At 51.8% G+C, this 12689-nt stretch overlaps 1 protein-coding gene and 1 long non-coding RNA gene across 7 annotated transcripts; one reads left to right on the forward strand and one right to left on the reverse strand.

The window, feature by feature from the left end:
- Positions 1–193: 193 nt before the first annotated feature.
- ICAM3 (intercellular adhesion molecule 3) lies at positions 194–8304 on the reverse strand. Of its 5 annotated transcripts, none has more exons than XM_034657762.1 (10): positions 8278–8304; positions 7404–7489; positions 6645–6736; positions 5842–6108; positions 4835–4963; positions 2127–2432; positions 1523–1804; positions 929–1186; positions 571–819; positions 194–476 (listed from the first exon to the last, which is right to left on the reverse strand). In XM_034657762.1, the coding sequence occupies exons 1-10, from the start codon at positions 8287–8289 to the stop codon at positions 283–285; spliced, it is 1875 nt and encodes a 624-aa protein (XP_034513653.1). In that variant the 5' UTR covers positions 8290–8304; the 3' UTR covers positions 194–282. The 5 variants fall into 5 exon arrangements, with proteins under 5 accessions (XP_034513653.1, XP_034513651.1, XP_034513652.1 ...); XM_034657760.1 differs by lacking the exon at positions 8278–8304 and adding an exon at positions 8218–8235; XM_034657761.1 differs by lacking the exon at positions 8278–8304 and adding an exon at positions 7626–7694.
- On the forward strand, positions 6625–12498 carry LOC105238564. Of its 2 annotated transcripts, none has more exons than XR_004624601.1 (3): positions 6625–6762; positions 7943–8416; positions 10295–12498. It is a non-coding gene; the product is annotated as an uncharacterized LOC105238564 (long non-coding RNA). The 2 variants fall into 2 exon arrangements; XR_002143146.2 differs by lacking the exon at positions 10295–12498 and having other exon boundaries at positions 7943–8167; positions 8263–8416.
- Positions 12499–12689: the final 191 nt, after the last annotated feature.

Raw genomic sequence — 12689 nt, forward strand, 5'->3', positions numbered from 1 at the left:
CCGCCGATTGGCCAGGAGAAACCCCACCTCCTTTTCCACCCCCTCAGCCCATTGGCTAAGACCCAGCCCGCCTCTCAGAGTTCAAGCCCTGTGTGGGCGCCACAGGCTCCACCCTTTTCTGCCACAGAGATGTCGCTCAAAGTACGCGAAGTGCAGTGGGTGAGCTCAGCACGCGTGGAATCAAGACACAGACTTCGGATTTTGAGGGTTTTATTGGTGCGGAACCCGAGGATACGGCCAAACCCCCATCGTCCTTGGTCCAGCATTCCCCTAGCTGGAGACTCATAAATTATCCTCCCCCACAGCCTCCTCGGGCTGCTTAGACGTCAGAGGCAACGAAGTGCTCCCCTGGTTCACACGGTAGACGCCACTCCGTTTATGCATATCGAAGACGTACAGTAAGGCCGCGCTGATAGTCACCACGCCCAGGACCACAAACACCCCCAGGACGATGTTGACGGCGCGGGCGTTCCGATCTATGCAGAGAAGCAAGGAATAAATACACACGCTCTGCCGCCCCACCCCCCGCCGGGTTTGCTCATCTAGACCCACGGTCCCGTCTTGGCTCACCCCGAACGTTCATCACCACATTTATAGTGTGTCTGCCTCGTGAGCTGGCCGCCTCGCAGGAGTAGGTACCATTATGCTTTAACCTGACGAGGAATGGGATCCCGATGGGCACCTCCTTCCCGGAGCCTTCCTGGAAACAGTGCAGCTGGGGGTCCGGGTTACCCCGAGCCTGGCACTGCAGGACATGGATAGTCTTATCTTTCCACATCAAGCGCTGAGGACATTTGGCTTGGTCAATCTTGGGACCATCTGTGGATAAGTCAAATGATTAGACACACTCGAGGCACATTGGGGCAAGGGACAGTCTTCCCACCAAACCAGGGGAGCAAGGGTTTAATGAGCAGAGTGACCTACTCACACAGGACACGCAATTGAACGCTGCTGTTTCTGTGTAAGATCTCCCCATCCACCTCGAGGGTGGCATTGCAGAAGAAAATGCGCCTGTCGTCCCTCTCGGTGGCGTTTAGCTGAAACTGGGCAGGCTGTCCAGGGGCCGCAGCTGGAACTCCCTCCAGCGCGACCTGGACTCGGGCTCCGCCAGCCAAGCAAGTCACAGTCACTGCGGTGCCCTCGGGGGCGCTGGGCTCACTCAGGTTTAGGATGGGCCCCTGGAAGCCTAAAGACCGGGCATTGCCCTGGAGTTTACTGACCACGCCCCTCACATCGGACAGTCCCCATCCTCCACTGCCTCTTTCCTCTCGGGGTATCCAGGCCGTGCGGTTATGCTACTCTGTGACCCCACCCCACCCCGCCCCAGTCGGAGTACTCCAGCTATACCCTTCGGGTAGCTTAGGCCCCGCCCACACAACAACCCCTCCCTCTCTCAGGGACCCTCTCAGGTACCACCTCTCCAGTTTAGTCTCCGCCCTATGCATGTGCCGCTCCACGCGAGATACCGAAGCCCCGCCCCTTGCCTCTCCAGGCTTGCTGTCTTGGCTCCGCCCCCTCTTACTGTAGATGGTCAAGTTCTCCCTGGTCTCCCAGCTGTCGCTCCCCAATGTCATGTTGCAGACAATCTCCTGGGCGCCCTCCTGCTCCACGCTTGCTGTGGCTGTGGCTGTGGTCGTGTCCCCGTGGCTCTCGACTGTAGGATTCAGCGTCTGGTTCCCCAGCGCCAGTTGGACCTGGACCTCGGAGGCCGGGAACAGCCCGTCCAGGGTGCAGTTCACGGACCAATTCGTTCCCACCTCCAAGAACCGAGGGACAACGAGGTGTGGAGTGGTCACGGGCAGTGCTGGGGAGAAGGGTAGGCATGAGCAGGAGGAGGTCTCCCGGAGCCATGGGCGCCCCTTTCCCCATGGGACGCTCACCGCCCGGAACCAGGGTCCTTCTTTCCCAGGACACCTTGCGGCCTGGATCACCCCCTTCCCAGAACACACCGTCTTAGGCTTCTCGTTAGTTACCGCGGCCAACTGAGGCTGCACTGTCCTCAGTGGCCAAGGGCATACCTTCCCAGAAGCCCTTGAGGTCCAGTGCACTCCCTAAGATACCTCCCAGCCAGGGCATCCCAACTCTGGCTCAGCTCATTACCCACCCTCTGCAGTCCCTTCCCTCACCAAAGGTTCGAAGTTGCCTGGGGGCCGAGCTGTTCTGGAACAATTCCAGCCCTTGGGGCCTCAGGTCCAGTTCCATGCGACAGGAGAAATTGGCGAGGTGGTCGTCTCTGCCCGCCAGCACCGTGGCCGTGATCTCGGCGGGCTCCCCGAAGGCCGGCTTTCGGCTCAGCTCCTCCTCCCCGCGGAGCAGCACCACCGTGAGGCTGGTCCGGGGCGCCCCGCCTGCCACCTGGCAGCGCAGAGTGAAGTTTTCGCCCACGGGCTGCCAACGGGGTAGGGGTAACAGCTCCACTCGCTCCGGGAACCCTAGGGCGGGGTTAGGGAGGGGAGAATTGTTCTTATCAGCCAGCCCTACAACTCCCACCCCAGGAGCCGAGAGGAGGCTGAGGGTGGCCCAGGGCAGAACTGAACTTTGAGTTAATAAACCCAGAGGGCTTAGTGTTGTGCCTGTAGAAGTGTTTGCTATTGTCCTTAGCTTCATGATTATTATTTCCTGTTTCGTGGGATGCCTTGCCAGGCACTGAAATAAAAGTCAGATTTTCTGTTCCTGAGGAATTCACAGTTAAGGGGGGGGGGAAAGAAGGAAGGAAGGAAGAAAGGAAGGGGACTAAGCTATGACCACTTACAATGTTATTAGGACTCATGAAAGTTCCTGTTTATTTAGAGTTTTCCTTAGATTTTCCAAATGTCATCCACCTTCATGCACACAGCAACCAAGTGAAATCTCTATTATTCTTCTGCTTTACAGATGGGGAAACTGAGGCCCGGAGAGGTGAGAGTGAGGTGATCTACCCAAGGATGAAGAGCCAGAAAGGGTCCCAGCTGGGGTTAGAAGGTGAGTCACCCCAACTCCAGACCCATGTGTGTTCACCTGCCTCCTTGATGTCACATCCAGGGACTCCCATGGCCCCTCCTCCCAGCCTCTGGCCTGGACTCTGGGCTTGGCCTCCTCAGTCAATCCCAGGCGCTCAAGGCTCTTACAGGGCAGCCTCTCAGGGTGCTCTGGCACAGCCCTGAGGGACTGCACACCCCCAGGCTGGGTCTGCTCCCAGTGGCAGCTGCAGTGCCCCTCCCAGGCACGCATACCAAACTCTGGGCCTCCTTTGGGAAGCATCTCATTCCCTCAACAACTCAAGCCTGGACCTCAGCTATCACACTGAGGCCCATGCACTGGCTGCTATGAAAAATAGTTAACATCTTACTGTAGGTATCCCCCCGCTTTCCAGAAGTTCATGATGCCACTTTTGTGAAAGACCTACATTAATTAGTACCTGTTTTTGCTAAGCAGTAGTCCCGAGAGGATTTTCGCTTTTAAGAAAAATGGCCAGGGGCGCCCCAGCGCAGTTGGTTAGGCCTCCGACCCTTGGTTTCGGCTCAGGTCACGATCTCAGGGTCGTGGGATCCAGCCCTGAGTGGGGCTCCACGCTCAGCGCGGACTCAGCTGAAGATTCTCTCTCCCTCTCCCTCTCCCACTTGTGCTCCCTCTCAAATAAATAAATCAACCTTAAAAAAAAATTGGCAAAAGCAAAGATAGCATTCAGCGTTGGTTTTGCAGTGAGACGTTATAGAGGCAGCAGGGACCGCGCCCGGTGAGAGGGGCGCCCAAGCTCCTTCCCTGGGATTACCCTCAGCCACCCGGCAGCAAGCCGCCAGAGCTCTGACCTGTGTCTGTGAGCATTGGTGCTTTACCTCCATTTATTTTGTGCACCCGTTAGCAAGATGTGTCCTAAGGTATCAGAAAAGCTTAGGAGAGGTTCTTTTGGGGGTCTGAGAGTGCTCAGGATTTTTTTCAAGAGAAATTGATTGCTTCTTCGCTGTACATCATTTTGACTCACAAAAGGATTTGCAGGAGTGCTTTACTTCGGGTTAGTAGGAGAAACCTGTTTTTACAATTTTAAAGTATTTACCAAAGAGGCCCCCATCTCAGCCTTGGGCACCACTGGTCAGAGATGCTGGTGTGCTGGCCAATGCTAGTAATGCCTGGGGACTCAGGGATGGGTGGGGTGGGGTAGCCCCCACATGGAGTGTTTGCCGATTTCTGCAGTGTAAATACTCCCACTTCGGCTACTTGGAAGCTACCCAATGTGACGCAGTGTTGGGAGGAAATGAGTACAGTCGGCTCCCATGAGCCAGGACCAACAGGCTTCCACAGAGCGCTGGACAGAGGCATCTGAGAGGCACGCAAATCTACACCTTACATAGAAATGCAGATACCAGGGACGCCTGGGTGGCACAGTGGTTAAGCGTCTGCCTTCGGCTCAGGGCGTGATCCCAGAGTTATGGGATCGAGCCCCACATCAGGCTCCTCTGCTATGAGCCTGCTTCTTCCTCTCCTACTCCCCCTGCTTGTGTTCCCTCTCTCGCTGGCTGGCTCTATCTCTGCCGAATAAATAAATAAAATCTTAAAAAAAAAAAAAAAGAAATGCAGATACCAAGACATAAATGCACAGACGTGTCCTGACACAGACTTCCACACCTGCTCACACACAGAGATACACAAAGGCGCGAATCCTTAGAGCTGCCCACACGCACATTCACTCACATACACACATCACAGGCACACGCAAACATGCAGGCACTAACACCTGCGTACACTCAGCAGACACGCAGAGATGATGACACATACACACACGCGCACACACACAGGCACACAGACAAACAAGGACATTGCCCGCAACAGGAGCTCACGCACGGTCCTGTGCACGTACCACGCTTCTCTATGAAGGCTTCACGAAACCATAGGGACCATGAGTGATGTACTCTATTTTCTGATCTACTGGATTCCTTTAAATGCAGAGAAACTCTGGCAGGAAGCATAAGAAACTGGTCACAGCGGTCTGGGGAGGAAGACTCATTTGTTAGGAGCAAAGACTTGAGAGCAAGACAACCAGCTCCTCCAATCGTGGGCTGTGAGCCCCGACAAGCAACCTCACCCCACTGAGCTCCCTAGTCCTCATCTGCAGAATGAGGCTCCTGAGTGTACCTCCCCGGCCTGGGGCTTTTTTTTTTTTAATTTTATTAACATATTGGGGCGCCTGGGTGGCACAGCGGTTAAGCGTCTGCCTTCGGCTCAGGGTGTGATCCCGGCGTTATGGGATCGAGCCCCACATCAGGCTCCTCCGCTATGACCCTGCTTCTTCCTCTCCCTCTCCCCCTGCTTGTGTTCCCTCTCTCGCTGACTGTTTCTATCTCTGTCAAATAAATAAATAAAATCTTTTTTAAAAAAAAATAAATAAATAAATTTTATTAACATATAATGTATTATTTGTGTCAAGGGTAGCCTGGGGCTTCTTACGGATTGAATGAGCACCCAGTGTCCACACTAAAACATCGCAGCCAGCACTAGGAAATGGAGGTTTGACTTTTATGCCTTTTTATAGTTTCTGATTTGGGAACCACATGCATGAATAATTTCCTGCCATAGGAATAAAAGAAGATAAAAGACAAGAGATGTCATTGAAAAAATGCTTGTAGGGACCCAAGTAAATTGATTTCACAGCTTTTGCCTTGGTGTATGGTTGAGATGCCTCTCTCTCTCTCTCTACACACACACACACACACACACACACACACACACACACATATTCAGGTCCACACTCTGGGTCAGAGCCCTAGTCCGTCTCTGCAAACTCAGGGTTCCCTGCTCGCTCGCGCTACTGGCCATCGGCCCCCACTACTGCCCAGACCGGCCCCACCCCCAGGTTCCATCACTCACGGTACACTATGATGTTAGAGGAGCCTATCATCTGGACCCGATTGCAGAAGCCGGAGCAGAGGACCTGGCTGTCAGTAGTCGCATTGCTGAGCTGGAAGGCCGCCCAGCCCAGGCCATTGCCCACTGGCTCCTTGGATAGGGATGTTTCTAGGGTGATGAGTTCAGGATTGGGGCAATCTGAACTGCAGTTGACCAAGAAGGACCCTCCGGCAGGCACCACAGGGCTCTGGACCTCCGCCCTCAGCTGGAACTGCTGTCCCGGGGCACCTGTGGGAACAGAGGGACACTCTGCTGGTGGTTCTGGAGTGTATACCCACCCACCCGTGGGCCCCACCTTTCAACACCACCTCCCTGCCTTCATGGCGCTTCAGTCCAGTGGGGAAGACAGATGTTGGTCAGGAACTGGGGAGAGCCCAGAGGAAGGCTAGGGGAGACCCTGATCCAGCCTGGAGGAGAATGTGAGTCAGGAAAAGCTTCCTGGAGGAGGGGACAAACGGGGCCAGTTCTGAAGGGAAAGTAGGAGTTATCTGAGTGAAAGGGAAGAGATCCTGGCAGAGGGAAGAGTAGAGACAGAGGTCCGGGGAAGGAGTGGGGGGGGGACAAGTCACATGCAGGGACTAGGTGCCTGTGAGCCCGGGAGGCTGAGGTGAAGAGGTATTCTGTTGAGGCCACCGGGTCAGACGGGAGTTTAAGGAAGTGTTACCGCGGCCAGGCAGCAGGATGGGGGAAGCTCTGCCTCGTCCACTCCCCCCACCTTCGACCAGTCCCCCAGCTCCAGCCCTCCCCAGCCTCACTCGCCTCACCTGGGAGCAGCAGACAGCAGACCAGAAGCAGGGAGATGAGTGGAGTCCCGCAGGCCGCTGGCGGCAGCCCCGAGGGCACCATGGCAGCCAACCTGCATGAGGAAGTCGCCCTAATGAGGTACAGGGCAGTGGGGAGCAGGCGGGGCCCCCAGGGGACGGAAGCCCAGCCACAGCGCTAAAATTGCAGAAGTCCAGGGGCTGCTCTTCAGCCCAGACCTGGGGGAGGGCAGTGGAGATATCCTGTGGCCCAGGGGGTCCAGGGTGGGGGGACCCCAGCGAGGTAGAGGGTCCTGGTGAGTCTTGGATGGGGCAGGCCTGACTGACAGCTCTGGTCCCCAGTGAACCAACAGGAAATGCTAACCCCGTCGGCTTCCTCTGTTCTCTGTACTCGGAAGCTTGGGGTGCGGTGGAGGAGGTGGTGAGACACCTCCTTCCTGCTGAACTTGGGTGAAGGGGGTGCTCGGTTCTCAGAGAGGAACCTGACAGGGGACCTCCAGGCAGGCACTGTCCTTGAGGTGATAAGGTGGGATTGCAAGGCAACATTTCACAAGGACAATGGAGGGACTTCTAGGCGGGCTCTAAAGGCATTAGCGTGGGATCTCGATATTCCTGGGATGAGGCAAACGAGAGATTTGGGAGTGATGATGAGGGACCCCTAAGATGAGTGAAGACATGAAGGTGAGCAGAGCCCACATGGACTGGGCCCTGGCGCCTGGCTCGGCCTTGACTTGTCTGGGTGGCTACCGCGGGGCGCTTTACCTTGGAAGATCTTGGAGGATCCCCCCATTCCCTGTGTGTTGTGCTGAGGTGGGGTGTTGGGAGTACGACCGAATCCTGAGCCACATCTGTGGAAGATGCTCCTTGTAACTGGCCCTTACCCCTGTCCTCACCCGCCCCTTGCCCACTCCTCCAGGCAACTGGCTTCTCCACCCCTAGAAAAGGGACTGGGGGGCCAGGTGGGTACTCCCACTTCCATCTGACCTTCCTCTCGTGCCTCTGATCTGAGCTCCAGAGAGGACGCTTGTTGAGGTCCATGAGGGCCACACCCCTCCCATCTCCACCTGAACGTCTCCCCCCAGTCAGGTGTCTCCCCTGCTGCCCTTCCCCCACCCACCCAATCCATTTCCCACAAAGTCCTGAGAGGGCGACTAAAACCCAAATCAACAGTATTTGTAAATATCACCGGTCTCCCTCCCTTGTCTAAAGTTCCCTTACTCCACTTCGGCTTTTACGAAAGACCTACGTTAGTACCTGTTTTTGTTAACCAAAGGAAATCTGAAGAGAATTTTCCCTTTTAGGAGAAAAGATGAAAAGCGAAAACAGTATTCAGCATTGGTTTTGCAGTGGAAGTTACAGAGGAAGCGCCCACCTGCGCAGTGAGAGGGGTGGCCAAGCTCCTTCCCTAGGATGACACTCAGCGTCCCAGCGCAAGCCCCCCCCGGAGCTCTGACCTGTGCTGCGAGCAGCGGTGCTTTACCCTCATTTATTTTGTGTGCCCGCCCCTTACCAAGATGTGTCCTAAGGTATCAGAAAAGCCTGAGAGAGTTTATTCTTTGGGTCTGGGAACACTAACCATTTTTTTCCATGTGAATTCATGACAATTACTTCTTCGCTTTAGGCCATTTTGACTTACAAAAGGTTTCATAGGAACGCTTGACTTCTGCGTGGCTGGAGACACCTGTATATCTGATAAGGGATTGTATCCAGATTACAGAAATTCCTGGAAGTTTTGAGCGAGATCTCCAGGCAGGCACTGTCCTTGAGGTGATGAGGTAGGATTTCAAGGCAACATTTCAAGAGGACGGTGGGGGAACTTCTAGGCGAGCTCAATATTCTTGGGGGGGGGATGCAGGTAGGAGACAACAACTCAACAAAACAACAACAACAACGATTAAAAAATTGGCAAAGGACTTGAGTAGCCATTTCTTCAAAGAGGCTGTATAAATGGCCCACAAACACACAAAACGATGCTCTACATCACTAATCATTGAGGAAATGCGAATCAAAACCAGAATGAGGGGCACCTGGGTGGCGCAGGCGTTAAGCGTCTGCCTTCGGTTCAGGGCGTGATCCCGGTGCTCTGGGATCGAGCCCCACGTCAGGCTCCTCTGCTGGGAGCCTGCTTCTTCCTCTCCCACTCCCCCTGCTTGTGTTCCCTCTCTCGCTGGCTGTCTCTCTCTGTCAAATAAATAAATAAATAAAATCTTTAAAAAAAAAACAAAAAAAAAACAAANTGTGTTCCCTCTCTCGCTGGCTGTCTCTCTCTCTCTGTCAAATAAATAAATAAAATCTTTAAAAAAAAAAACAAAAACAAAAAAACAAAACCAGAATGAGCTAGCAGTCCACATCTAGTAGGATGGCTGCCATCCAATACATAAATAAATAAACAAAACCAAACCAAAAAACCCCGCAGAAAATAACAGTTGTTGATAAGGATGTGAAGGAGTTGGAGCTCTCCTACGCCGCTGGTGAGAATATCCAATGCCGCACGTACTGGGGAAAACGGTGAGGCAGCTCTTCAAAAAGTTAAATGTCGAATTATAAAACAAACAGACAAACAAACGTAGAATTATATGACCCAGCAATTCCAATCCTAGGTAGATAGATCCAGAAAGGACTCAACAAGTACATAGTACACCAATGCTCAAAGCAGCACTAACCACAAAAGCCAAAAGGTCGGGACGCCTGGGTGGCTCAGTCGGTGAAGCGTCTGCCTTCCACTCAGGTCATGATCCCAGAGTCCGGGGTCGAGTCCTGTGTCAGGCTCCCTGCTCAGCGGGGAGTCTGCTTCTCCCTCCCCCTGCTTGTGCTGTCTCTCTCTCGGACAAATGAACAAATAAAATCTTTAAAAAATAATAAAAGCCAGAAGGTAGAAGTAAGACAAGTGCCCATCAGCAGAGAAACCAAATGTGGTCTCTACATACGGTGTATTATTCAGCCCTAAAAAGGGAAAAAAACCATTCTGACATGTTACAACGTGGATGAACCTTGAAAACCCTATGCCGAGTGAAATAAGCCAGGCACAAAAGGACATACAGTGCAGTCAGAGGAGGCACTTAGAATAGGCAAATTCGTAGAGGAAGTAGAATGGTGGTTACCAGGGGCTGAGGGAGGAGCGAACTGGGAAGTCAGTGTTTAATAGGGACAGTTTGAGAAGATGACAAAGTCCTGTGCATGGTGCTGTTGCTTACACAACTTTGTGAAATGCTCTTAATGCCACTGAACCATACACCTAAAAGAGGTTAAAATGGTAAGAGTTATATTTTGTTTCTTGGGTTTTTTTTTTAAAGATTTTAGTTATTTATTTGAGAGAGGAGTGGGAGGAGCGAGGGGCAGAGGGAGAGGGAGAAGCAGGCTCCCCATTGTGTGCGGGGGGTGCTGGATGCGGGGCTTGATCCAGGACCGTTAACCGACTGAGCCACCCAGCTGCCCCAAGATTTAGATTTTATTTCACCACAGGGTAAAAAAAGAATAAAAGACATAGGCTTACTCTGATTTGTATCCAAAACTTGAGATGGACTGACGGATGGGTAGAGGAATGGATAGATACAGTGTGATCAAGTAAATTTAGCAATTTAGGTAATTGTGGAATCTAAGGGTATTCACTGTATTATTCTTCTTAACTTTTCTGTATGCTCACAATTTTTCAGTAAAAAAAATGTTGGAAAAGAAAAACTGGATCCTTGATGGATCTGAGTGGCTGCTTGAGTCCCAAGAGGAGGGATGAGCCTGACTTTGAGTGCCTCCTGCTGAGAAAGCCCTCCTTGCCGGGAAATGGAAAGGGAGCCTGGCCTTTGGTTGGTCAAGGTGAGGACAGAGGAGCATATTAAATGACACCACATGGGCGACATCGGACTGATAAAGTCTACAGGACAGACAATCCAGTTTCTTCAACAAACGTGTTGCAAGGGGGGAGAAAAGAGGAGCCCAGAACTTAAAGGAGGGCCTTGTCTGCATTTTTATTTGAACCAACTGTAAACAAACACTAAATATTTAAGAAACAACTGGGGGAATCTACACACGCACAGGCTACACAACGACACTGAGGAATTATTGTTAAGCTTTTTAGGTGTGATAATGATGGCACGTATTGTTTCTGGTTCTATCTTTTCAAGATACATACAGGTAACATGCTGTCTGGGACTTGCTTCAGAATTCTCCAGTGAGGAGGTAGGGACAGGGGTCCAACTGACATAAGACTGGCAATGGGTATTGGACACTGACGTTGGCTGTTAAGTTCAGGTTCATTACATTATTCTTCCCTGTTTTGTGTATGTTTTAAATGGTCCATAAGAAAAGGGTTTTTGTTTTGTTTTGTTTTGTTTTGTTTTTTAGTAAGTAGCTACACAAGAATGAACAAGATTGATTTGTTTATTTGAGAGGGAGAGTGGGGGGAGGGGCAGAGAGAGAATCTTCAACCAGACACCCCACTGAGCGTGGAGCCCAAAGCGGGGGCTGATTCCACGACCCATGAGATCACGACCCCAGCCGAAACCAAGAGTCGGACGCTTAACCAACTGGGCCACCCAGGCGCCCCAAGAACAAGCCAGATAATTTGGGGAAGAGGCTGCCCTATCAAATATCAAAATATACTCTAGCGGCAACGTCTTTTACCAGGTGGCTCATTACCAGGCTCAATCCTGCAAGCAGCTGTTCCCATTGAGATCTGCTACAGAGCCTTGAACCTGGGTAAAATGATGTTGCGTGTGGTTACTGTAGCAGCATTGTGAACGTGGCAAAGAACTAGAAATGATCAACGACCCCCAGAAGGGAACAGGTGCTTCCACTTCCGTGATGGGCTAAAACACAACCATGAACTAGGACAAGGCAACACTGCAAGCCTGGAGAGGTGGGACCATCTCAAAGACCTGTCAGCTGAGGGGAAAAAAGAGTTCTGTATAGTAGCACATGGTACTATTTTTTTTTAAGTTTTTTTTTTTTTAAGTAGGTTTCATGTCAACGTGGGGCTTGAACTCATAACCCCAAGATCAAGAGTCGCACGGCCCACCTACTGAGCCAGCCACGCGCTCCACATGCACTATTTTTGCAAAAGATGAGAAAGTACAGTATGTGTACAGATTTCCTTATATCCGGATGAGGTGTCTCTGGAAGCAAAAACAGGAAACCAAATGACATTAGCTGCCTTCAGGGAGATGACAGTAGTGGCTAATAGAGACATTCACTGCTTAGGTCAATATTACCTCCTTCCCCCCAGTTTATAATTATAATGCATATTTAATATGAAAAGTTATAAAAAACAAACATCAATACATTAGCATGGAATTATCTGGATAAGGGGAGCTGCAACGCACAAGGTCTTGAGAAATCCAGCGAGAGAGAAAACTATTTCACTGCCTTTCACAATGTGGCTGACACATATCCTGTCTCAGTACAGCCGTTCAGTGGAAACTGGCAGGGCCGCCTGGGTGGTGCAGTGGGTGAAGCGTTGGATTCTTGGTTTTGGCTCAGGTCCTGATCTCAGGGCCCTGATCTCGGGATCATGAGATCAAGCCCTGTGTTGGGCTCCACACGTGTGGAGTCTGCTTGGGATTGTCTCTCCCTCTGCCCCTCCCGCTCACGCCCTCTCTCTCAAGTGCATAAAACTTTAGGGGGAAAAAAAACAAGCAAAAACTAATCATTTCCTTGAAAAAAATAAAAGAAACACTTTGGCAAACACCGGATTAACAACAATATCAAATGTTTATTAAGTACATTGTTTGCATGTCTCTCTGCTAAGCATCTGACACGAAGAACCTTGTTAGCTATTTACATTAGTCCTCTGAGGTAGCAAGCATGACTACCCCCGGTTCAGAGTTGACAACTAAGGCCCAGAGAGGGAGAGCCATTTGCCCGAAGTCACACAGGGAGGAGAGGGTGAACCTGGCAGGCTACTCTCCCTGGCATAGAGCCCCTCCAAGCCCTCCATCCTTTGTTGATCTACGTGGCGAGTAGTTACTGAGAGCCTTCTGTGCTCCCGGTACCGGCCTGCTAGCTGGTGGTCTGGAGGGGAGCAGAGGTTGAAGAGCTCAGCCTGGCTTCTGCAGC

This window comes from Ailuropoda melanoleuca, chromosome 4 (assembly GCF_002007445.2).
Source record: "Ailuropoda melanoleuca isolate Jingjing chromosome 4, ASM200744v2, whole genome shotgun sequence".
NCBI lineage: Eukaryota > Metazoa > Chordata > Mammalia > Carnivora > Ursidae > Ailuropoda > Ailuropoda melanoleuca.